The following is a 27,471-nucleotide window of genomic DNA, read 5'->3' on the forward strand; positions in this document are numbered from 1 at the left end:
TCTTTTGACTGGAAAAGTTTAATAAATTTATCTTGCATGTACAAATAGACAAAAGGCTTTATATGATATAAATCAATAAAAATGAAGCAGAGAAGATGAAATAATTCTTGCTCAAGATTTAAGCGTTGTGTTGTTGGTCCGTTTTGTTTTCACAGGTAAAAGATAAACTCATTTTAAAATCTATTCTAAACACAGAAATGGCAGCAGCGACACGTAAACCAGCCGGAAACAAACGCAGGCGCGTTTCTGACGTTTATTTCTGTAAATTAACTCCGGTTGTAAAAGTTGGCACTGTTTACAAAAAAAAACAGCATCATGCTATCAGACACAGCGCCCCCTAATGGCAGAAGTGTAAACACCCAACAAAGTCACGCCTGACCTCTGACCTTTCTGGAATAAGTTCTTTATAATAAATTCTCTAAATGATTTTACCAAAAACAGACGAGGATTTAAGTTAATACAGTTATGCATTAATATGCGTTTTTTTAATTAATTACATCTACAAATGAAAATAGAAATGGTAATAAAAACTAAATTAACCTTCATAATATAAAGCGCCACATATAGAAAAACACCATAAATGTGGAAACGTACAACACAGTATTAGGCTTAAAAAAAGGAATAAATTTGTAATATTAGGAGTTCATTCTCATAACAACTTTCTTCTCATAAAATTATGACTTTATTCTTGTAATTTTATGACTATTGTAATTTTATGACTATTTTAAAATTTTTCTTAGCATGCCACAAATATTCCTTCATACTTTAATGTGTGGAAACGAAACTTTATTTTTAAGTAAGTGGTGATAAACCCGGAGGATTTATTTGGTGTTTTGAGTTCATACTGAAGAGATTTTAGTTTTTAAAAAAAGAAAGAAAAGATGTAAACATAAAAGGTTTTGGTGTCAGATGCTGGTGAGCACTGAGCTGGTCTCTATGACCAGGCTGATGGTCCCAGGAAGGTCGTTGTCGTCGCCTTTCTCCTTCAGGTGAAGCGTCTTCTGGACCTTCCCCTGCTCGGCCGGCACCGACACGCGGCCCAGGAAACCGTCCTTAAAGATGTTGTGGTTGTAAACCTGAGAAACGGAGAGGAGGTCAACATGGTGGTCAGGATTCAACGTTTCAAAAGAGAACGACTCAAACCTCGATGCTGATTGGTCGGCTGGCTTTCTTCCTGTAGAAGAGTCCTTTGGTGTTGAAGACGGGGCTGCAGGTGTTTTCATAAACCGCAGAGCGAACTTTCTCTCCTTCACAGCGGATGATCACATAAGGATCTGAGACTGGAGAGGCAAAAAGTTTTATTAGGTTTTTGCTGCTTTTTCTGATTAATGACATAATAAAAATGAAAAATGTGCAAATATCCTCAAATTGACCCTAAATCAATTTGGCTGGATGAAACTGGTGTAAATATATGCATATAGTTTTAACCTTGTATTGGTTTTACAAATCAATTATGATCAAAATAAAACAAATTTTTGACAAAAAAGCAATTTGTTTTACAATCATGTCAAAGTGAAAAAACTGTTCTACAAAATAATGACAATTAAATAAAAATACGGAACATAAAATAAGTGACGGCATAAATATTTATTACAGCACATTTATATTGCAGATAGAAAAAATTCCCACCAAAAAAACAATAAATTCTGTGATTAATCGTAGAATTTATTTTTTTTTTTTTTTTTTAGAAAAATCACGATAATTTCTGAGTTTGAGAAGTCAAAAAATTTGCTAGAAAAATATCTGAAATGTTTAGATTAATCTTGAAAATTTTCTAGAAAACCCTCCTTGAAAATTTTAGAAATCAACCCAAAAATAACTGCCTTCTTTTTCTCAAACAAATTTTCATTGCCAGAGCAAATTAAAATGTCCTCCTTCTTCATTGAATTTATCAATTTTAAAAACCAGAAATCTGTCAAAAGGAAAAACTAAACCTTCAGGAAAACGTTTACAGGAAGTCACTGAGCTTCTATTGACTGCTATTAACAACACAAAGAAATTATAGATATTTTTATAAATCAGGGTTTGAATTCATAGAAGGGGAACAATATTTTAATTTGAAAATTGAAAATGAACAACTTAAAATAATAAAAAAAATAAATGTAGAAAATACCTCTGTCCGAGTCTTGTCCTGCCAGTCCGTTAGCTTGTAGCACGTGGACCTGAGTGACCAGAGACGGGTAACCACACAACCCGGACCAGCAGGTCTGAGGCGGCTCATCAAGAGTCAACTCCCTGCAGGAGAGAGGAAATAAGGCAGAATGCTAGGTAACGGGCGGAATTCTACTGGGGTTGCTAGGTAACGGGCAGAATTCCACCGGGTTTGTTAGGTAATGGGCGGAATTCCACAGGGGTTGCTAGGTAACGGGCGGAATTCTACTGGGGTTGCTAGGTAACGGGCGGAATTCCACCGGGTTTGTTAGGTAACGGGCGGAATTCCACAGGGGTTGCTAGGTAACGGGCGGAATTCTACTGGGGTTGCTAGGTAACGGGCGGAATTCCACCGGGTTTGTTAGGTAACGGGCGGAATTCCACAGGGGTTGCTAGGTAACGGGCAGTTCCTCACGATTTGAGACGTTACATTTCTAAATTTCTAAGGTTTTTTTTTAAACTGCTCATTTTCCAGACACCAAAAAACATGAATTTGTTGCCAAGAATCAACTGGGTGTTTTTGTTGTTGTTGTTGTTTTTTTAAGGGCTAAGGTTGTTTTTTTTAGAAGCAGTAGAGACTGAAATGGAATTACAAAAACATGCAAAATTTGAATTTTGCATAATACATCCAGGATTTTTTTTTAAACAGCTGGAAAATGACTTTGTGTTTATTTTTACATTGTATTCATTATTATAACGTTTGACAATATTATTGTTATCTCCTCTTCTTTTGTCAACTTATAATGTGGAATCTATGTAGCTGTAAGAGACAGAAGAATGAAACTATGGAAAAGTGTCACTATTTGTTGTTAAATAAAAGGTGCAAACTGAATTATTGGTCCATTAAGTTTGATTTGAATAAATCAAGGTGACATTTGAACTGTGTTTTTATTTCATTTTGAACCACAGTCAAGTTGAACAGAAGTTGCAGGAACTCAGGTTTGCATCGTACTTGCAGTCGGTGGGAACGTCGGCGAAGATGCGCAGCAGAAACTCTCCTTCCAGGCCGGGGTCAAAGGTCGTGGGGATGACGACGTAACGGCCCTCATTCAGCGTGATGCGCAGAAACACAGACCTGGAGTTGATGAAGATGCTTCCTCCAGCCTTCTGCTGCACGACATGCATACGGTACTTCCTGTTCAGCTCCACCTGTCCACAGGTGAGGCGTAGTTTTACTAACGTTGCAGTCGCGGCGCTCGTTCTGCAGATGTTTCGTTCTGCAGATGTTTTTTTTATTACCTTCTGGATTTCGAAGCCGATCGGCAGGTTTTCTCCTCGTTCTTCTCTCTTAGCGGTTTTGCGGTCCTTTTGCTGCAGACAGATCAGTATCTCATCTCTCGGCTTCTTCACGTCAAACTCGTACTGCAACACAAAACAAAGATGCACGTCGAGTCAAACAGCAGAAGAAAACAGCAGGTAAAAACGTCCAAAATCAGACTTTCTTTACAGAAGTCTGAACGAACCAATTCTGATCTTTTCACCCCCAAAAATCTAATCAGTGGAACTTCATAGTTGGAACTAACTTGTATCTGATTGTTTTCAAAGTGCCAGCACTCTGAACGGTGATGTCGCATTTTATATGACTTTTAAGGCATTGACATGAAACATCATGATTTTGTACCTGAAAAAACCAGAAACGGTAAATATGGACGTAAACAATGACTGAAGATTATAATTATGAAAAACGTCTGAGTCACTGAAGTGTCGCATTACAACGCCGCCGCTCCTGGTTCTGTCTCATGGCAGTCAAATTTAATTAACAGGATGAACGACAACACACACGAAAAATAATGGATTTCAGCTGAGGGAATAAAACAACAACAATTGAGTACCGTAGTATAAATGACAGGCAAAGAAATAAAAATGGGATTTCAACAAAAAAAACTAACAAACTTGTAATTCTGTAGTATGTATGACTATGTTGGATTTCAGGGGGGAAACTCATCAGTGAGTAATATGAATGATCAGGGAAAATTTAAAGAAAATCTGGTTTTAGCAAAGAAATCCAAAATCAGTAGTATGAATAACCATTAAAAAAAAACATTATAATTCCAGCAAAAAAAAATATTGTAATTGAGTAAAACAAATGATCATAAAACCCCCCAAAAAAGACGAAACTCGTAATTCAGTAATATGAAGGACCATGCAAAAAAACAAAATTGATTTCAGCAATAAAAAAACAAAAGTTGTATTTCAGGGGGAAAAAATCATAATTGAGTAGAAAGACTGACCATAAAAAAACTCATTTAAATAATAATTTTTAAAAAACGGATTTCAGGAAAAAATATTTAATTAGTTGAATAATATGAATGATGCAAACAACAAAACAAAAGAAAAAATCCTCATCATATTTCAGCATGAAGAGCTGCTGCCGTGTGAAACCAAAGACCTGCGGGTTCTGAAGGAAGGACAGCTTGTTGTTGCTGCAGCCTCCGGCACGGTTGCGAAGCGGGTCGTCATGGCGACGCCAAGAGCCCCGCATCACGGCCTCCTCCCAGGTCTTATGTAAACTCAGATGGGATGTGTTGATGAGACGGCAGAGGATGAGGTCGGTGAAGTTAGCGAGGAAATCATCAAACGACATCCTGAGGACAAAAACAAAGAAATTAGGAGATGAAGAGATAAGAGAAAAGAAAGAATAAAAGGAGGAAAGAGAGTTTAATGTATTAAGTTTAATGAAAAAAATTATTAGATTAATTGTGATGAATCAGCTTTGAAATAATCAACTAATTTAGTAATCGATTAGTCACTAAGTGGGAAATATAGACTGAAAAAAGGACATTTGATAAAAATCACAACATATTCAGAGCAATAATTAATTTAAAACTGTACAAAATATATGTATCTACATTTTACATTTAAAATAAAATCACCTTTGCCTGTAAATATGTTTTAGCCAAAACTTTTTCTGGTTCAAATTCACTAAAGGAATACTATATTATTGCATTTTAGCCAATAACACATTAATTTTCTTATTTAAAACAGGACTTGAAGTATTTGTTTATTTGAATATTTTAATTTAGTTCTAATATTGCATAAAAAAGCTGAAGAAGTTATATTAACAGTGAATAAAATGTGCAGATTTTTTTTTTATCCAATTAATAGTTTTAGCTTCACCTGGTTCAAATTCATTTGCTACAAATGATGAAGCGTTCACTAAAGAAATGCTGCATTTTATGCAATAAAAAGTTTATTTTCTTATTTTAAAAAGAAACTGTATTGTTTCTTTATTTGCATATTTTAATATATTTCTAATATTGTATAAAAAGGGCATAAGTGTTCAAATTTTCATCTGATTGTCAGAATAATCGATTACTAAAACAATCGTTAGCTGCAGCCACGCTGCGAAGCAGTGATGCTGTAGCTTTGCGTGGCCAGCAGGGGGCGGCGCTGCGCTGAAACTCACCAGAACTCGCCGTCATCCTGCACAGTGAGGCCCATCCTCTCCCTCTCACTCTTACTGACCCGCTTCCACTCTTCAGAGCTGAAACACAGCAAAACTAATGTTTATAAGGATCACCTCAATATTTATCTGTGACGCTTCGTCCAATGAAAACAACCATAGAACAGCTGCAGTTTTTTAATATGCAAGTTTTCACATGTGACGGGAGATTGGAGATGAAAACAATACAAATGAACTGAAATTCAGTTGTAATTCACTATTATAGAATATAATTTATTACTGTTGTTAATAATGTTTTATTATATTCTACAGCACCTAAAATATAACAAAATTGTATTTTTTGAAATGTCACACGCCAGACTGGGCTGAGAAGGTTACAAAAAAAAAATCTCTCGTCACATTTTTTGGCATTTAGCAAATATGAATAATTTTAGTAATTCTAACTAACCTAAAAAAAGAAACTATTAGTCTGATTTAACTTCAGACAGTGAGAAAAAAAAGATACTATCTCTTATTTTTTGACAAGATTCTAACTTCACATCTTCACATAAATAAAAAAATGTTCAGTATTTTTACTGAGTCTGGAGTGATGGTGCGTTTGCTGACCTGTCGCTCCAGGGTCCGTTCCACTCCCTCTGGCCCCAGGGGTTCCTCATGCGGATCATGCCGAGTTTATCCGACTTGAAGAAGGCCAGCAGGCCGTGGCCGAGCCTCACCCTGCGGACGTCGGTCACCGCGTACGCGTGGCCCTTCACCAGGCCGCAGGCGAGCTTGGCCTCCATGTCCTCTGCAGAAACCGCCTGGAGAGACAACCAGTCATTATCAGTTTCGTTTCCTAAATAGTTTCAGACGTTCCGGGTTTCCTTCGTCTCTCTCACCCGGATGGAGCAGCTGATGAGGCCTCCTCTGTCGTGAACCTTCAGGACTCTTTCGAACAGGTTGGTGTGTTTCTCCTCTTCTTCTTTGATCTCGTCCTTCGTCAAATCCACCGGCTCAGAGACGCCGCCGGTGAAATCCACCAGGGCGTCGGCGGTGTTGCCCCCGTCCAGAGCCTCATAGCACCCACACAGCCTAAACACACAAATAGGGAAGAAACTATAACTTGTAAGGAAGACTGAGTCGATTAATCGGAATAATTGTGATTATTCACAAGGCCGACAGTCACAAAGTCGGCCTTCTATCACCTGAAGAACATTTCCAGGATTAAAGGACTAATGTCTCAGCCAGATCTAGAGAAACTCATCCATGTATTTATCTTTAGTCGTATTGATTATTGCAACAGCGTCTTCACAGGTCTGTCCAACAAATCAATCAAACAGCTGCAGCTGATCCAGAATGCTGCTGCTGGCGTTCTCACTAAAACCAGGAAGATAGAGCACATAACACCAGTTTTAAAGTCCCTCCACTGGCTCCCTGTAGCTCAAAGAATAGACTTTAAAATACTGTTGTTAGTTTTATAAATCACTGAACGGTTTAGCACCACAATATATTAAAGATCTGCTGTTGTTATATCAACCTTCCAGACCTCTCAGGTTCTGGTTCTGGTCTGCTCTGCATCCCCAGAACCAGAACCAAATGAGGTTTGGTTCTGGGGATTTGTGGTGCTTTTATGCACCACAAATGTGGAACAAACTTCCAGAAAACTTTAAAACAGCTGAAACACTGACTTCCTTTAAATCTCGACTAAAAACCCACCTGTTTAGGATTGTATTTGAAATGTAATCAATTACAAATTTAATTGACTTAATGTCATGTTTTGATTGTTGATTCTATGTAAAGCACTTTGAAATGCCTTGCTGCTGAAATGTGCTATACAAATAAAATTTGATTGATTGATTAATTAATCAGATTCACTCTGATTAATCAATTACAGAAATAATCGTCAACTTATTCAGTAATCAATAAATCGATAACTCTAGTATACAGACTCAAAAAAAAAATAGAATAATACATTTAAAATAGTACTTCAGTCAAAACTGTACAAGGAATATCAGCGTTTAAGATAAAAATCACCTTTGTTTGTAAATATTTTCTATCCAGAACTCAAGTTGCATAGTTTCAACTTCACCAAGTCCAAATTCTGTAAATAAAATCTTCTATTAACCACCTTTTGTAATCCAATTATTAATCATTTAATCAAAAATATATATTTTGTAGCAGCAGATGCATCCTTTGCAACAAATGATCGAAGGTTCACCAAAGGAATTACATGTTATTTTAGGTAATAAAATGCTTATTTTCCTTCTTAAAAATGGAATTATTTGTTTATTTGCATATTATAATGTATTATTAATATTGTATAAAAAGTTTAAATGGTTAAATGAAAAATTGGCAGAATATATCAGATTTTATCCGATTGTCAGAATAGATTAAATAATTCCTACAATAATCTTTAGTTGCAGCCCAACTAATTAAAATTATTCATTTTTGATCAATTAAAAACAATCCGGTGCATACTAAAAAAAAAGGCCTAAGATCTTAATCTTCATTTTTATCGGCCTGTCTATAGCGCCGTCACCGTTGCTAGGCGACAGGTCATAAAAGAAGCCCGAAGAAGAAAAGTCAGACGAAGACGAAAGAGGACAAAGAGGTTGAAAAAGCAAACTAAATAAAAAATGACCAACGGCTCACTTGGCGTAGGCTTTCTCCACCAGCGCGCTCCAGAACTCGTCCCTGTCGTTGGAGTGGCAGTACACCAGCTCTCCGTTCACCGTGGGCAGCCGATCATCGATCACCACGTCGACCCACTGACCGAACCGCCAGAACTGGAAGTGAAAGATCCCGGCGTACGTTTCCGGTTTCTCTTGGTTCCATTCCTGATCCTTCCAGTCCGGAATCACCTGAAAAAGAGGAGAATAAAATAAATAAATATCACCGAGTACAAGAGATGCACACAATTAACCGACTTATCATTAATGGTTTATTAGATTAAAGTTAGTTCCAATAGATTAACTAGTAACGTCCGCTTACAGACCGCATTTTAGCGTTGTAGTTTTGCCACCCTCCAGCAGAGGGCGCCGCTGGTCATCCCAATTTAACTAAAAAATGAACAAAAGGTCCAGTAGAGGAGGCTTAAAAATAACATCTGACTTTTCTAACACCAGATTTAATTTCCCATTTTAAAGGGGGAGAATGTATTTTCCAAGCACATAATGCAATTTTATAACACAATGAAGAAATTACGTTACATTCAGTTGCTATTAAAATAAAATATAACTTAAAAAGAAATTTGACGCCTTGAAATTGGGACTGTGTTTCTTCCTGCTCTGAGACTCGGCTTTCAGGAAGTCATCACAACAATGCTTCTCCATTATGCCGTTTACAACTGTTAGTTCTTAGATTTGGAGTCAGCAGTAGTCTGTATGATAAACTCAGCAGACTTCAGTTCAGGCGTTTCCTAATTGCTGCCACTTTTCCTCGCTTTCTTTTCTTAAAAAGAAATTACAAATGACAGAAAATATTTTCTAAAACTCACTTATGTTTCAACCATCCCTTCTGGGAGTTGATCTGAATTCAAAGGTTTTTACAAGCTGTAAAAAACACTCGTCAAGCAAAATGGCTGACGTCACTGAAATATGGGAACAAAAAGTGCATTGGTTGAAAAAAATGCAAATTTTTCTCAAATTAAATCTTTAAAAAATAAAAATTGATTAATCTCCCAGCTGAAGCGTTTAGACAGATGGATGTTTTTTTTCTTTGTAAAAAACAGAGTTGCTAGTAACTAGTTACAGTTACTTGAGTAACTTTTTAAAAATGTACTTTTAGGAGTTTTTTTTACTATGCTGTACTTTTTACCTTTCAGTAATTTTATCATGAAGTATTTCTACTCTTACTTGAGCAGAATTTCTGGATTTTCTATCCACTGAATGAAAAACAAACATGTTTGAACCAAAACTTCACCAGACTCAGACTCAGAGCTGCAGTTTTTAAGTTTCATAAGTTTTTGGTCAAAGAAACTGATGTGGAAACAATTTTCTTTTGCCTGATTTTGTTATTTTTCCGTTATGTATAAAAATTATTGCCATTTTGGTCCTTAAAATAAAAAAAATTCCACTTAACTTTACATTTTGGCCCATCTGATGATGTAATTTTTAAATATTAGTTGATTGATAATTTGATCAGTTACTTAGTACTTAAATATACTTTTTACCAAAGATTTTTTTACTCTCGAGTAATTTCTTGGATGGCTATTATTTACTTTATACTTCAGTAAAAATACGTTGAAGTGGTGCTGCTCTTTCTTGGGTCTAATTTTTGGTTACTCTTTCCCCCTTTGGTAAAAACCAACAGCTCAGAGTTTTTCCACCAAGGGAAAGCCGTTCTTCCTCATCTTGCGTCCCCGCTGACATCACGTCAACGTTGATGTCCAACCTGAGCTAAAAATAAACGCCAGATCCACCGAGCCGAGATGAGCGGCGCTCCCAGAATCCCTCAGGAAACTCCCAGCGTTCCCACTTGGACGTCATCAGCGTCCCAGTTGCCTAGCATCTCCAAACATCACTCACCAAGTTAACACCTTAAAAAAAAACATTACATAATAATAATAAAATAGAAATTACCCACAGTTTTCTTTATCATTGAAACCTGGGAGAATCTGATTTCTAGGAAGATTTAATCACTTTTAGCTCAAAGTTTGAGTTTGAGTGGAAAATTGTGTCTATTTTCTAAATTTAACTGAGGGACTGGAATACAGTCGGAACAATAATGTTTTTGGGTCGATCTCTTGTCCTGCTACTCTTCTCCATCCATTCATGACAGTCGATACGTCCCAACTGAACTTCCCTGTGGGCAGGATGAGGCGGGATGAGGAGGAGGGCCAGAGAGAGAAACTGGTCCACCATGACGGAAACAGTTTGAGGGAAGGGAGGAGCAGAACGAGTCTATGAAAAGAGGAGGAGGGAGGGAAAAACTCAGCTGCATCCATCACTGCATCCCTCCACACAGGCTGGCATCGTCCCTCTCCTGAACCTGGGAATACGATCCAAGGCGGACATGGACGCGGATAAATCTTCCTCTGACAAGTTGGTGCTCGAGTTTAAGGAAGACACCGAACTGACGGAGGTGAGGTTCTCACTTTCTGACAGCTTCAGCAAATCAGCCATAATTACTCAAAAATATCATCTTTAGAGGCGACTGATGTTTGCAAAACATTTATTTTGCAAACAAAAAAACATTTTTTAGATTTTCTTTTGATGCAACTGTGACTTTTTTGATTTTCTATCGAGAGTTTTCCCTGGTATAATGCAAAAACACTAAATCTTACCAAGTATTTTTTTGCCCAACTACTAGTGAAAATACTTTAGTGCACTTTAAATAAGGCAAAACTAACTTACAAATAACGTTTTAACAAGATATAGGAGCTTGATCTCAATAATTCCTTAATACTGATGAAAAGGTTCTAGTTCCTCTGGCAGATTATTTCACTCATAACATGGGAAAAATATCTTGTTATAAGTTAAATAATCTGCCAGTGACACATTTTCTGGTAATGTTAAGGAATTAATTTAAAAGAAACTTAAAACAAGCTCCTGTATCTTTCTGAAAAGCTGTGTGCAAGTTACAAGAAACAAAAAACACGTGGTAAGATTATGTGTTAGTGGTGGAGTTTGTCGTGAGCGAAGTAAATTCCTGCTAAAGAAACCTTTCTACAAAAGAACTGGGACATTTCTGAGTTTGAAGTGTTGAAATTTTGTTAGATTTTCTTTTGTAGATTAATCCAAGAAAAAAAAAAAAAACTAAAAAAGAAATAAAACCTGGGGGAGTTGATGTCTCCCACAATGAAACACAAAATCTTACCAAGTATTTTTGTTTAGTTTCTGGTGCAAACATCTTAGTCCACTTAAAATGAGAAAATTCATTTACTCTTCAGCAGGATAAAGGAGCGTGTTTTAAGTCAATAATTTCTTAATATTTTTATAAAAAGTTCTAGTTGCAATGGCAGATTATTTTACTCAGAATAAATCTGACAGTAGAACTGGTTATTTTTTATCAATATTAAGCAATTATTAACTTAAAACAAGCTCCTATATCTTGCTTGTAAGTTGGTTTTGTCCTATTTCAAGAATGAGACATTTTTACAAGAAGCTGGACAAAAATAGCTAAGATCTTGTGTTTTTCACTTTAGAAAATGTTGTAAATATTTTTTTTACATTTTCACATTTCTTGCTCCTCTCCCTTCATTTTCTCTGCAGATGATGCGTCGTCGCGTCTCATCCCTGCAGAAAACCGGCCAGAAGCGTCAGGACGGCGAGCGGCTGCTGCTCCCCCATGAGGCCGTGCACCGCCTCGACTTCCCCCTCCAGGAGCTCAGCTTCTCCCGCTGGTACTTCTCCCTCTCGGGCCACGGCAGAGTCACCATCACCGGCATCTCCCAACACTGGACCCCGGACCTCACCAACCTGATGACCCGCCAGCTCCTGGAACCGATCGGGACGTTCTGGAGAAACGCCGAGGACCCGGAGGATTCGCCGCTCAAGTGTCTGGAGGCCGACATGCAGGAGTTCGGGGAAAGGATCGCGGAGCTGGCGAAAGTGAGGAAGGTCATGTATTTCCTGTTCGCGTACAAGGACGGGTCCACAGCAGCAAACCTCGACTGCACCATTGAGTTCATACCGGAGAAGTAACGCTGCGGGTTCAGTTTTGGTAGAAAATCTGTTTAGATTTCAGCATAAATTTTCCCCCTCAAACCCACTAAGCGTTTTTAAATCTTTGTCTGCATGTCTGTAACTACCACTAACGATTTATTTTAATTATTTCCACACTTAAAGTATTTTGATGTAAAACTTTGCTCATGACCAACTCTACCTTGCTAATTGCCGCCATGTTGTTTTTATCATGCTACATGCTACATGTAGCTCTTCTGAATGATTCCTGTTACGGCAATAAGTTACGTAGTTTGCTGAGAGTTTATATTTTTAAACGGAACCTTTTAAAGTGGATTTTCCAGCCCACATCGGATTCTGTTTGGACCGTCTCTCGTCACCGTTTTGAGATATCTCTGCCGCCATCTTTTATTCGGTCTCAAGGTCTCCGCTTAAGAATGACCAGCGGCGCCCTCTGCTGGATGGCGGTCGAACTACAATACTGAAAGAAGGCCTAAGCGGACGTTTTTAATTAAAAACAAAAACAAAGTAAATTTTGTTTCTAAGCAGCTGGTCCTGTTTCATGCTTTTACACCTCCTCCACTTACAACTGACAATAAAATAAACAATGAGCTTAAAAAAAAAGATGCCTGATGAAATCACTTCATTTCTGACTTTCAGCCAATTATTGTGATATAGTCTGAGGTTAGTTTGTTCTTTATGTTATTCAGTGAAACAGCAGTGAATGGAATCTCAAATAACCACAATGCATGCACACTGACCTGACAGGAAACAGATCAATGGAGCAAAATCAATTTCTGAAAGCTGTTTGTTTTCACTGGGAGGGAACCGACACAAATCCTGATTTATAAAAACTCGTTTTTTCCTTTAGTCTGCATTTCTGATAAAACTGAACTGCAAACACACAAAATATTACCAAGTATTTATGTTTAGTTTTTATTTGAAATATCTTAGTCCACTTTAAATAGGACAAAACTTACAAGTAATTTTTCAGTAAGGTAGGAGCTTGTTTTAAATCGGTAATTCTTAAATGTTGATTTTAGAAAGTATTAGTTTTAAACAGATTATTTGACTTATAACATGGGGAAAATGTCTTGGAAAAAAGAACAATGAAACTAGTTATCTTGATCAATATTAAGGAATTATTTACTTAAAGCAAGCTTTGTTGAAACATTATATGAAACGAGTTTTTTCCTGTTGTAGGTTTAATAAATATTTGCACCAGACACTAGATAAAAATGCTTTGTAAGATTTTGTGTTTTTGCAGTGTGTTATTTAGAAATTAAAGCAACACAGCGCACAGAGCAGAAAAAGGAAAATATTTTTCAGGTGCAATAAAAACGTGCGAAAAATAATTGATGTATTTATTTTGTTAAATAAAATCCTCCAGCTAAATTATCCTGATACAGAGAATGACTTACTGCATATCGGTTTCATGATGCATTTAAAATTGGATCTAAAGAATACAACTTTAAGAAATAAAATCACTTATTTCTCATATTTGTAGAAGATATTTTCCTCTGTATCCTACAGCCTGTGTTGTGCCAATAAAGTGTTAACAAATCTTTAAACGCTATTGGTTTTTCTGTCTCCATAACCAGAGCTGTGACTAGATGAAACGTTATCTTAGATTTTCTGTGTGATAATGTTTAACTTTTCCACTGAAAGCAAACAACAGAAACATTCAAACAGCAAAAGGATCCAGTGGGACGGAGTCTCGGCAGGAACCACTACGGCGAAAACGAAACAAGAAATAAATCAGGAAATGTAGAGAAATGATGGTGAATCAAAGGCTGGCAGAGACTTAAATGCTACAGATGGCAAGGATGGTTAATTATGCTTATGTAACAGAAATACTATTAGGGCTAAAACGAGTAACGGATTACTGAAATACTTGTCAACTAATTTAGTAATAGATTACTAGAGTATACAGACTTAAAAAAGGCCGTTTGCTGAAAGGACAAAACACTGAGATCAGCACTTACACCAAGACTACAAAAAATATAAACATTTTGCATTTAATATAATAATAATTAAAACCAACTTAATCAAAAAGATGAATCGACTGATTAGCTCCACACTGTGTTGATGTTAAAAGGGCAGTATTTGTAGCTGCCGATGATCAAGCATTCACTAAACAAATGTTATTATTTCATAATAGGCAATAACATTTTTTTAAAAAACACAACAATTAATCAGAAATCTCACAATCCCTCCGCAACCCCCAGGCTGAAGAGCTCTGGCCTGAATAAAGACATACTGAATGTAAAAATGAAAAATACTTTTGGAAATACTACATTTAGTGCTGAAACTGGTCATCTAGCTTGGAACCATGTTTGTTTCGGAACCATGCAGGGTGTCTAGACAACTGCCAGGCCCACAGAGACAGACCGACACTGGGAAAGAGTTCAGTTTCCTTTGGGCTGATGGAAAACTGAGAGGTACGGAGGACCTTGGAGACAAACGAGGGAACAGCGGAGAAAACACAGAGGAAACACACAATCCACAAAGGCCGGACACAAAGCACAAACTTTATTTATGTTTAAAGTTTCCAAAAACCTCAAGATGGCCGACCTGAAACACTGAGAGAAAGAAAACCGATCACGTCTGTTTGGGATAGAAAATATCCACAAGTACTTTTATGTCTTTGAGAATGATAAAAGTATTTGTACTTTTTGTAACCAGCTGAGCTCCTTATTCACCAGAAACAAAAACCAAACAAAAAGCCTGAAAATATAAAAAAGCATCTGCAGAAAACCAAACCCAGGATTCCAAGATCAGTAGGAATCATTTATTTCCCCAGCTGACATTAATGCATGATCAATAATGTAGTTATAAAGGTGAAATTTATTCGGGCTGAAGCGATTAATCACGATTAATTGATTATTGAAATAATCGAAAAGCAATTTAGTAATCAATTAAACATTAACTGGAGTACAAAGACTCAAAAACGGACATTTGCTGAACAAACAGCACACTCAGAGTAGTAATTAAGCCAAATTGTAAAAAAAAAAAAAACATACAGTTTTCAATTAAAATAAAAACAGTTTGTCTGTAAATTTGTTTTACCCAAAACTCCAGTGGCAGTTTTAGCTTCATCTGGTTCAACCTTATTGGCTTTTAGGCACTAAAATGTTTATTTTCTTAATTAAAAAATGAACTGAATTGTTTGTTTATATCCATATTTTAATGTATTTCTAATATAGTATAAAAAAGGCTTAAGTTATTAAATGAAAAATCAGACAGCAGGTTTTTTAGACAGTTAACGGTGCCACCTTGTGGATGATCGATGCTACTTGTTGAGCAGTTTGTTGGATTATTCAATATTTTAAGTATTTTTCAACAAATCTTTTGGGTAAAATCTTAATGGCACTGATCACCATCTCCATTCTAATAAGTGAGTTAATAAATGATTTAAAGCTCTGGCATATATAACATAAATGCCTAACAAGTGGTGCAAAAGAACTGTTAAAAAGGGTGAACACACAGAAATAAAATGATTTACCAAGTAGATTACCATGCAAACGGGAGGGATAAACAGTCCAGAACATGGCAATTTAACGCCAACAACGTTTCATGTACAAAAAACACAAGAAACATTTCACTCCAGCTTTTTTAAAAAGCTTATTTTCAGGAGTCAACATGGAAATATGTACAGCAGAGTTTGTGTCAAGAGCTTAAGAGCTAATAAAATTAATTTGATAACACAAATGACAGGATTCACATTAAAATAAAAAACACGCTGATTAGATAAATCTAACATTCATGTCTGTTATAGACCAATACGAACACAAAGGTCAGCAGGTCCTCTAGGGCTGAAACGATTCCTCGAGTGAGTCCAGTCCCCTCCATTATTAAAATTCCTCGAGGAAAATTGATTTGCCTCGAAGCCTCGTTATAATATGTTTTATTATTTAGGCCCCGTGTTCCGGCCGGGACTTTATTTGCGCTCTCACTTCCGCCTGAGTTGTTGACGAAAGCTAATGTTAGCAGCATAACGTCCAGTTTTCAAGTTCGGCCTGGGAGGATTTTACTGATCCATGATAATGTCCAGGTTTTTGTCGTTTTTCTGGGGACCAATGAGGATCCGTAAAATGACGGGAGCGATGCCTGGAGTACGGCAGCTTTTCTCCTCCCAGAGCTGCTGGTTCAGAGCGAACGGCGGGATTATTTAAACAGGTGAGCGGACAGACTGGACACGGCCGGCGGCTGTGCTTTAGATCAAAACATCCCGGTCGCAACAAGTGGCGAAGCGCATCGTGACGTTACAAACCTGGGAGATGTTTCTGTGTGTGACGAATGCAGGAGTCAAATCCCGTGGCTAACATGAACACAAACGCTATAAATGTCTGGTATTAAACCGACTGAAGATGAATATATAAATGAAAAGCTGGAGTACAGACATTTTTTATAATAGCCTGCTCACAAACAGGCTGGCTATTTGTGAGTCTGTCTCTTTATTATTACACTGAATATAACTTCAGGTTTTTGTATCACTTTTCTTCAGGTTAACTTAGAAAGTGAGCTATTATTGTTACAGGTTAGTTTTCTAAACTACAGAAAAGTTATTGTTAGGGAAGCTCAAATGTGAAAAATTGGACTGATGTTGATATGCAATAGTATCACTGCTATTATGTTAGATTTACCAATGTTTTATTTTATCTTTTTTTAATCCGATTACCCGATTAATCGTAAGACTAATCGATAGATTACTCGATTACTAAAATATTCGTTTAAACAGCCCAGCTGGGACTGAAATCAGCATGATAGCTAAAGAGGCGCGACCCACAAAGCAAACAGAAACCAGAAACTCCGACTGCTCAAGTCAGAATAACTGGATATTCATGGCTAAAGTGAGATGCTACTGTGCAAAGCAGCAAAACTCAAAGGAAAATAACTAATTAGTTGAATTTTTAGCACTTTGCACATCTAACCTCTAAAGTGAGAATAACAGGTTTATTTCTTATTAAACTAAAATACTGTTTTGTAAAACAGCAAACCTCAAAGGAAAATGAAAAATAATTAACATTTTTAGCATTTTGTTTATTTATTTTCTTCCTATTTAATGCATTTTTTAAATCTGAAACGTGTGCACCATCTCGACCAGTGGTGCCAAACACATTTTTATTTTGTGTCCTATCAAGATCATAAATGTTCTTAAAGTGAATTTTGCATTTGTGAATTTTTGCAATCAAAATCACTGATTTTGTGGCGCTAATTTAGAAATCTGTGCAAGAAATGTTGTGATATTTATGTAAGATGTTTAGTGTGGCAGCAGTGTAGTAGAAGTCAGAAATACTGCCACCTGCAGGTGGGAGTTAAAAACACTTAAACAGAATTTTCTTTTTTTTAACCATTTTTGCAGAAAAATTGCAATAAATTCACATTTGTGCATTAATGCGAAAAAGTGCGTGGATCTGTTGATTTTACATCAACTTTCCAGATTACAAAATTACGAAAAACTGGAGGGACTGATGGATGTAATGTGGCAGCATGCAGATAAAAGCTGCTTTGGTTGAACTCGCTGCATTTTCATGTGATTGAGCAAACTGAAATTCACTTAATGGAAACACGGCAATTTAGAAATAAAACTCACACTTTTCAATATGATTTTGCTCAAAAATGAGGTGTTTTCCAGCTTTCACAAAAGTGTAATGGAAACACCTTTTTTCACATCACGAGTCACATGATCAACAACAGAAATTTACTACTGGCAGAAGCGACAAAGAAGACAACAGGAAGTGGAAGGAGGACCATGTTTTAATGACTTATTGTATAAACAAATATAGTGACGTCTGATTTTAATTATGTTTCTTATTTAATGGAAACAAATGAATTGCAAAATTCTTTTTTCTAAACTTTAGTGGAATATCTACAAAGTTTTAATGAAACTTTTTAATGAAAACGCAGCTGTAGATAAACTATTTAAGGTGACAGCTGCTACCTTGAAGGCTCTGTTTACCCTATGAAGTCTAGAGGGTCACATAAAAAGCTATGGCGAGGGCTGGATTTGGCCCCCGGGCCTCGAGTTTGACACCAGTTTTAGATGATCTCTTACCTTTTGCCAGAATGCTTCTCTGGAAGCCAGACTGGAACAAGCAGCGACAAACCAGCAGTTTCCCAGCTGGCCTTGGTGCAAGTCGTGAGCACTGATCCCGTCTACAAACAGGTGCGGGTTGCTGCTCAACTCCTACAGGGAAAAAATAATTAGTGGCTAGTTACATTTATGAAGTATTTCTACTCTGAGTAAAATTTCTGGATTTTCTTCCCACTGAATGCAAAACTAACATGTTTTAACCAAAAATTCACCAGACACACAGCTGCAGTTTCTGTTAAAGTTTCTCAAGTTTTTTTTTATTGAAAGAAACTGATTTGGAAACATTTTATTTTGCCTGATTTTGTTGTTGTTTGTTACTTATATGAATTATTGTAACTTTTGTCCTTAAAAAAACCAAAATTTCCTCTTAACTTTATATTTTGGTCCATCTGATGATGTAATTTTTAAATATTAAATTACTGATAATTTGATCAGTTTCTCAGTACTTGAGTAAACTTTCTACCAAATACGTTTTTATTATTTTTTGGGACTTTTTACTTTTACTTGAGTAAAAATATGTTGAAGTAGTGATACTCTTAATTGTGTATAATTTACCTCTGTGTAAATGCAATTAGCATTCAGCCTGTTCTTTTGGTATACAGCTGAGAAATTGTTATTTAAGTTAATTTAAAGCGAATAACTGACCCAACTCAGCCATTTCCTGCCGTTTTTTCTTTTTATGTGGCGCATTTATCTAAGCCTGCTACTGCTGGACGGCAGAATGAATGACAGGCTGATACCCAGAGGGCGCAGTCAATCATTAAGAGATGAGTAAAGAGTAAATATGATCTTCAAATAAAGATAAACAGAGGCAGGGAACCTAGAGAGCAGCTAAATAACAGAGCTGGGATAAACCACTGGCACACACCCAGCAGAACCACCAACTCTGTGGGAACAGGCACTGGTATGTCACTTAGATCATCTGAAACATCAGAGAACGTTTAAATTCATGGTCAGAAATGTAAAGAAAACCAAAAATAGTTCAGATGACCAAACTCAAATGTATCTCAAAGAGTTCATGGTTCCTGGAAGAGTTTGAGATTCAAAGAAAGTCCAGAACCTGAAAAATGTCGTCACCTGGTAGGTACGAGCCACTCCTTCATTCAGGTTCAAATGAAGGCGGAAAACACTTCATTATGAAGAACAGATAATAACTTCCACATTTACTAATTACTTATCGACTGACTTGTCTTTATCTGTGAAAAACTCCCAGTGGAGCAGATTCTTTGTAGGTTTTCCTTCCCTTTCCTGTCTAAATAAAACAAGTCGAGGCAGAAAGTTGTTCTTTGTCAGACTGGTTCAGCTGGATGTCTGGCGGCTGGAAGGGATTTCTGCTTTTTCAACGTCACCTGACGATGTGCTCAAAGCAAAAACACTGGAAATGATTAATAGGATTAATCAAGATCAATCGATTATTGAAATAATCGCTAAGTAGGTTTAGTAATCAATTAATCGTCAACTGGAACATTCTGACTCAAAATAAGGCCTTTTGCTGAAAGAATAATGCATTTAGAGCAGTAATTCAGCCAAAACTGTATAAAAATGTACATTTTCCATTTAAAATAATAAGAATAACTTTTTTCTTGAATTTCTTCTACTAGAATCTCCTTTAGTGACATTTTTATCTTCACCTGGTTCAAATTCTGCAAAGAAAATCTCCTGTTAAGCCCCTATTGCTATGCAATTATGAATCAAATAGATAATCAATATATTAGCACTACACTGTTGACGTTAGGTCAAGCTGAGGTTTTAGAAAGTGCTGAGCTTTTCACTTTGCTTTTTTAGCTGCAGATTCTTTGTTACTAATAATCAACAAATAATCAACGTTGTGGCATTTTAGGCTATAAAATCTCATTTAAAAAAGGAATTTAATCGTTTATTGATATGGTTTAATGTATTTCTAATCTTGTGTAAAATGTTTTCTTTTATCTGATTATTCATCAGAATACTTGGTAGTTGCAGTCATAGACTCAATGTGTAACATTTTATTGAAATAAAACGGTTTTCTCTAGTCAGCACATTTCAGGAGATGGAAAAGTTTTCTAACCAAACTGTAAATGTTGCTTCTTGTTCTGAGTTACATTTTTACACTCCTTCACTCAACACTGTAGGAAAAGATCCTGTTAATCAGGCAGCAATAAAAACATTCACTCTGTAACAGAATCGATCATGTTGATTTCCTCGTGCACTTTGCCACCAGTTTAATTATTTATTTACTCAAATTATTAATGACTGACAGTAAAAACACTTTTCATCCAGCAGTAGGAGTTTTTACACAGAGAACAAAGTTAAGGGTAAAATTTTACATTTATATCTATGAATTAAAAAAGGACAAACATTGAATCCATGCAAAGGAGAGCAGATTCTAAAAGCTGCACTTTACATTAAACTATAATCATCGTCTCCTCTGCTGCCTTTAGGGGCGTTTTAAAGAGGCGCGTGCTTTTATTGTGAAGATAGTACTGAGCAGGAGAGATAAGATAAATCTATTTATGGAAATTATTGAGCAATAATTTAATCTCTGATTTCAGTAGCATGAACTGCAGCTTCCACTCCTGGAAACTAATAATCACGAGAAATGCAAAACATCCTGGGGCAACTGAAGCATATCAAACTCTGATAACATTAAAGAGCTTCAGTGTTTATATTTTTTCATGGTTTGAGTGTTTTGCATTTGTTTAGTTTGGTTCCCCTCTGTGGATAAAAATGTGGCTCCCGGTGCCAAATTCGGCCCGCCCCATAGTGACTGAGAAGGACGATTCCGGGTGTAAGAAGATCTGACGATATTAAAACTACTGCTGCAGCTAATGATTACTGCAGTAAAACCAATTATTGCAGTAAAACCAATATTCTATCTATTATTCTGATGATTAATTGGATAAAAATATTTGGAGACTTCTACAAATTTTTTTATTTATCCACTTTTACATACAATATTAGAAATTCATGCAAACAAACAAAAAGATGTTTGTTTGCATGAAACAAACAAACATTAAATATTTTTATTCATTTAAAAATATTTAAAAAGAAATAAATATTTTATTGACCAAAATGCACAAACATAGCACCGTTTTAGTGAATCTGAACCCAGTGAAGCTAAAACTGTACATTTCTGAGTAGAACATGTGTAAAGATAAAGGATCGTTTCCTTCTTCAATGCAGAATGTATGTTACTGTATTTTCAGGACTATAGAGCACACCTCACTATAAGCACCCACAAAGTTTATTTAAAGCTGGAAACATACATACATGCGCCGCACCAGGCTACAAGCCGCTGGCATCTCTGCCGTTTGTGTCTTTAAAGCGATAAATAAGTTGAGGAAGTAACAGTTTTGGATCAGTTTGATTTCAGGCAGCCTTCTCATCTCTCATCCCCTTAGTTAAAAAGATTATATACAACAATGTCTGTTTACTTCTTTAAATTCCATTATGCATATTATTTATGTTACAGATAAGACAAACAACTACAAAAAAGGACGTCTACTGGTTGCAGTTTGGGTTTCAGGAAGGATAAAAGAAATTCCTTAAATTCTTCTCCATGTTCAGCCGATTCAATATCTCCTGTTTACATTCACTCTTAATTCACGATCACCACCCCCCCTTTTTCAGCCTACTTTCTCTCTCCGTCTTGTTTCAAAAGATTTCTCAGATTAATATCTGTAACTGTTCAAGCGTTGAGATAGCAAGCGTTCGTTTGTTTGTTTGTTAAGTAGAAACCCTTCCCAGGGATGTCCTTGTTTCTCATTTCCTTACCTTGGGTCTTTTCCAGGTAATGTGTCCAATGCGATTTCCCTGGTAGAAGAGAGACTGGTCGGATGGCGGGAACAGAGGGTCTTCAAACAGGGTCCCATTCAGTCTGCACCGCCTCCTCAGAGCAGCAAAAGCCTGGCCTTCGTACGGAGCCACCATCCCCCCTGCACACAATGAAAGCCAAGGTCTGAGACGGGGCCTCCGACAACGCCAGCGCCAACATTTTGATCCTGATAAAGAGACTTCTGTGTTTCGGTGGGAAGAACGCAGGTCATGGGGAATTATTTAGACAACTCCAAGAAAGCGGGCAGCTTCAGTTTATACTCACATGATGTTTGGTCACGGACTAACATCAAGGACACGCCCCGAAACTAGTTTATACATGACAATTACTTTAAAAAAAACAACATTTTTATGGGAAGCAAACATGCTGGAGCTCTGCTGGGGTTGCTAGGTGACGGGCTGGAGCTCTGCTTGGGTTGCTAGGTGACGGGCTGGAGCTCTGCTTGGGTTGCTAGGTGACGTGCTGGAGCTCTGCTTGGGTTGCTAGGTGACGGGCTGGAGCTCTGCTTGGGTTGCTAGGTGATGGGCTGGAGCTCTGCTTGGGTTGCTAGGTGACGGGCTGGAGCTCTACTTGGGTTGCTAGGTGACGTGCTGGAGCTCTGCTTGGGTTGCTAGGTGACGTGCTGGAGCTCTGCTTGGGTTGCTAGATGATGGGCTGAGCTTTGCTGGGGTTGCTAGGTAACAAGCTGGAGCTCTGCTTGGGTTGCTAGGTGACGTGCTGGAGCTCTGCTTGGGTTGCTAGGTGACGTGCTGGAGCTCTGCTTGGGTTGCTAGGTGATGGGCTGAGCTTTGCTGGGGTTGCTAGGTAACGAGCAGTGCCTGCTGATTTCGGTTTTTGAAGCAGGTCATTTTTCAGACACCAAAAAAAACTTAATTTATTGCTTGGCCTGACATGATAACAAATTTTGCTGGACAATAAATTGTCCAAGAAGTTGTTGTGATAAATTATAGTATTGTTGTTTTAAACAACAGTATAATTTTAAATGTTATTTAAATACCACTATATTTCAAGTAATAAAAAGGTAATGGCGTAACAACGGACAAACACATGCTCTAAGATAAAAAATTATTTAAATTCTAACTAACATATAACGCTGGAATGGAAGGCATTTTAAATAACCAAAATAAATAAACAAAATAACAGAAACAACAAATAAATTGAATTATGAAGTCTCTGTAAACAAAATTGTCCTTCAAAAGAAGGTTTAGTTGAGACCAAAACACCAGACTGAAGACTTTCGTCGTCCAGTTTTTGGTAGAAAGAGAAAAACGATAAATCATGCAAATGGAAGTTATTGGGCTCGTTTTAACTTATTATGCATTTAATTTATTTAGTGCTTATTGCGACTGGCCTACTTATTGGCCAAAAAGGCTGGGTGGTTTTCTACTGTTTTTAGAAGCAGCAGAAATCCAAATAAGAAAACAAAAATGTGTGAAATATTAATTTTGCACCTTTATTTTACCAGGTAAGTTGATTGAAAACAAATTCCTATTTTCAACAAGAACCTGTTCAGTAAAAATCAAAACATTGTACAGCAAGAAACAGAAGAATATCATAAAAGAAGAGCAAGAAATGCACAACCATATTCATACTAACCAAAAGCACTGCATACACTTAATAAGTGAAACAGAAATGTACAGCATGGCAACATTAGATGGATATGGGAGATACCAACAGCATGAACTACATCATTGAGTTAGATTTGAAAGTGAGTCGGTCCTAAATTGGACCCCTGAGGAACACCAGTAGCCCGGGATCAGGGACCCGACTGGGAACCTTCAACGACCCGAGATTTAGATTTTAAAACAAGCCAGACCTTTTTTTTTTTTTTTGAGAAACCTTGAGTCAGCGAAACAGAATGTTATGGGCAAGTCGACAAACAGTAACGCAGTATTCTTTCTTTATCAGAGGCGCTTATGATGTCATTCAAAATACAGATTAGACGGCATCATTGATGCAACCATGGCCAGTGCTAAAGTCTGACTGCAACATATCATACGACTGGACGGCAAATAAAAAGTCTTTTCCCTTCAAACATCCAGAAAGAGAATTTGGTTTAGGAAACAGGGGAAAAACCAAAACAGTTTAAAAACAGAACTATAGTTTTCTACACTGTAGACCAGACACTGAAACATTAGTTGGATGGAAACATGCTGGCTTTGAGAGCTCAAATACTTGCAACTCAGTCAAAAATAATACATAGATGAAACATCAACTTAAGAAGATTTTGTTTTCAAGCGACCAAAACCCAAAATCTGTTACTCTAGAAAACCTGTTTACTCTGGATATGCTGTAGATGGACATTTCAGTATAGTTTAAACAGACCTGCAAAGTACATAAATAAATAAGTGGATGACAAACATTCTCCACAAACTCAGTCACGATTTATATCAGTGTCACTTACAGGCTATAAACAGGAGATGATGGCGAATGAAACAGAAAGACTTTCCTGCAGAATCACTAATTGGACAGAAGAGAATGATGGTTAAAAGGATGAATGGATAGAAAGATGAACAGATGGATAAATGGGTGATGATGCTGGACATTACCCACATACAGTGGGTAATGTGGGTAATGTACAGTGGGTTCAGAAAAGTTAAATGTTTTGTATCTGACCTGAACCTTCAAATAAACATAAAGGCAGTTACAAAGTCAGCCTTTTGTCACCTGAAGTACATTTCTGGTATTAAATGTCCCAACAAGGTCTAGTGAAACTCATACATGTGATTATTATTTATTGATTATTGCAACAGTGTCTTCACAGGTCTGCATGAAAAGTCAGTTCTATCATGTTTTTTGGGGTTATTTTGTTGTTTGTGTTAATTGTTTCAAAAAAGATGCCATTTGCTTTTGGATTGGATTAATTATACATTTTTTTAACTAGCCAAGAAATTAGTCAATCTGGCTACTATTTGTAAAACATGCAACAGAACGTCTGACTCTCGGATTGATTTAATGAAAGAACAAAACTGAAGAATATCATGAAAATGTCCAAGAAAAGCCCCACTGGGTAAACTGGGTTTAACTGTAGCAGACAAATCAACCCTTCTACTGTAGGTCATTTTAGAGATGCACGCTGTAAAAAATGCTTTTCCTGAAAGAAATGTCAGCATCACATCACAAATTAAAGCAATTTCACCTCCTTCTTTGGTAGAAAAGCTTAATTACAGTCTTATGCAACACAGAGTTTAATCTCTATTTACTGAAATGTATAACTGGAATCAGAATAACGGATGTAATTAGAGAAGTATTAATAGAGGGAGCTGCATATGAGTAAATAATAAAATATTCAAAACAAAGCAAAGTCTAGTTATTTTAAAACATTAGGTTCTAGCAGGAGAGCAAAAAAAAATTAGATTAAAAAGTAATAAAAATAAAAAAGCAGAAAACTTTTTCACCTGACAACAAGCATGACAGGAAAATGACTCATCAGATTGACACAACGGTTTTATCTGTGTTTCTGTCTCGCATTAAAAAGTGCATCCACCTTCACATTTCATGCATTTCCAATATGTAAAGGTAAACATAAAGCTTAGGGCTGTTCTCCCTTCCCAACACCAACAAAAACACCCTGCGGCTCAACAATGGAGCAACAGCAGGAGCAAATGATGGGTGTGGTTTCATGAAGACACCATGACAGCTGAATAACAACAACCAGAAGTAGATGTTGAAATATCAGAAAGGGATTTCATTTATTTGTAGCAGGAGGTAAAAGCATCAGCAGAGGTTTATGAATCTCTACAAACCAGTTCAGCTACTATAAAAGCTAATAAAATTATTATTTCTATAGGTTTTCCAGGATTTTTGAAGCAATTAGGATAGAAAAATGTACATTTTTCCTTCTTGTTCATTTTTATACCACCCTGAATATTTCTTTTGTCCAAAAAAGTCATATTGTTTGAATAAAAACGATTTTTCAACATTAAACCTGCATTTCCGGTCACAACCACATCTATTCGAAGTTGGACTGAAATCAAATTTATCAAAATATATTTAAATAAAGGATTTCCATGGCAGACAATCATCAAAAACTGACTTCAGTTTTACTTTAAAGGGGCTCGCTTGGCCGAAGTTACAGTATGTGGGAGATGGAAACGAAACTCAAACTGTAAATAAATAATGCTTTATTAATCAAGCGCCTCTTTAAGATCATTTTTTAATAAAATTGAGTTACATTTCTAACAATATTTGCTATTAAACACGTTTGAGCGGTTACTCAGATGTAGTTCAATTTAAAAAAGTGACAATAACGGTTTGAATTTGGGTCTGCGGAAAGATTTCCAGATGTAACGTCGAGCTTCAACTTTACCTGTTTTTCGCTCCACCGGATGTCAAACTAAGTAGTTTTCTCCTCCTGGAGAACTGAGGTTCTTCCTCCTACAGGCCAGTTCAGTGAAGAAAAATGTTTTGTGCCGGAGTAGAGTTACTTTACGACCCTCAAAATAAAACCCAGCTTGGACAGGAGGCACAAACGCACCAACAGCAGCGCCTCCAGCCCGCCTCGGCTCGAGTCATGGTAGGTGATGCATTCAAGGTCCGCACGTTGAAGACGGAGTCCGCACGATTTCAGCACATATTAACCTCGATATTAAAGCTGTGTGCCCACTGAAATTAGGTTTTGAGCTACTATAACATCGATTTATTCATTATGTTGATTTCCTACAGAGTTAGAACAAATATTTTGGCCGTTTGTGTTTTCAACAGAGCCGTCCTGAATGTTACAGCAAAAAATCTAGATTGAAGAGAGGCGGGGCATTTACTGAAGTAAAATGTACTTTTGTACTTGAGTAAGTTTCTGAATACTTCATCCACTGTGAGTAGCTTCACTAAATGAAGACGAAACAAAACAAAACCCAGAATATGTTCATATCTTACTATTTATGTCTGTTTGATGAAATCATTTTAAACATTAACTAAATTATCAGATGAGTTACTCAGAGCTTGAACTTTCTTACTCTGACTCGAATAATCACTTGGACTACTTTTCATTTTTATCTGAATAGAAATGTTGAAGTAGTGTTACTCTTGTTTTAGAACTAACCACCTGTGAGAGTCTAAGGCAGGGGTGCTCAAAGTATGGCCCAGGGGCCATTTGTGGCCCTTGAAATGATTTTGTTCAGCCCCTGACCACAAATCAAGAGTGATTAAAAATTTGGCCAACAAAGTAGAAAATGATTCATGGTCCAAAAAACTTGGAAAATGTCAGTTGAATCTCATAAATCATTATTTTCTTTTTTTTATTTAATGAATTTTGTGGCCCGTTAGTAATTAAAATTTGTCCGTTTTGGCCCTTTGGGGCAAACAGTTTAGAGATCTAAAGTAATTTGAAGAGCAATGTTTCCCTCAGCTGAGCTAAATAAAATGTGTCTAGAGCTGCGGATTTATTAAGTTTTGATGTACAGTA

General features: G+C 36.7%; 2 protein-coding genes across 2 annotated transcripts; one reads left to right on the forward strand and one right to left on the reverse strand.

The window, feature by feature from the left end:
* Positions 1 to 26,579, reverse strand: capn5a (calpain 5a). The gene is made up of 13 exons (XM_032591028.1): positions 26,377 to 26,579; positions 22,007 to 22,167; positions 18,215 to 18,346; positions 8,186 to 8,394; positions 6,433 to 6,625; positions 6,161 to 6,354; positions 5,558 to 5,635; positions 4,541 to 4,736; positions 3,391 to 3,513; positions 3,104 to 3,300; positions 2,114 to 2,235; positions 1,144 to 1,280; positions 1 to 1,076 (listed from the first exon to the last, which is right to left on the reverse strand). The coding sequence occupies exons 2-13, from the start codon at positions 22,160 to 22,162 to the stop codon at positions 906 to 908; spliced, it is 1,908 nt and encodes a 635-aa protein (XP_032446919.1). The 5' UTR covers positions 22,163 to 22,167; positions 26,377 to 26,579; the 3' UTR covers positions 1 to 905.
* Positions 10,489 to 12,226, forward strand: ompa (olfactory marker protein a). Its single transcript, XM_032545020.1, has 2 exons — positions 10,489 to 10,615; positions 11,746 to 12,226. The coding sequence occupies exons 1-2, from the start codon at positions 10,547 to 10,549 to the stop codon at positions 12,175 to 12,177; spliced, it is 501 nt and encodes a 166-aa protein (XP_032400911.1). The 5' UTR covers positions 10,489 to 10,546; the 3' UTR covers positions 12,178 to 12,226.
* Positions 26,580 to 27,471: the final 892 nt, after the last annotated feature.

This window comes from Xiphophorus hellerii, chromosome 18, assembly GCF_003331165.1.
Source record: "Xiphophorus hellerii strain 12219 chromosome 18, Xiphophorus_hellerii-4.1, whole genome shotgun sequence".
Classification (NCBI taxonomy): domain Eukaryota; kingdom Metazoa; phylum Chordata; class Actinopteri; order Cyprinodontiformes; family Poeciliidae; genus Xiphophorus; species Xiphophorus hellerii.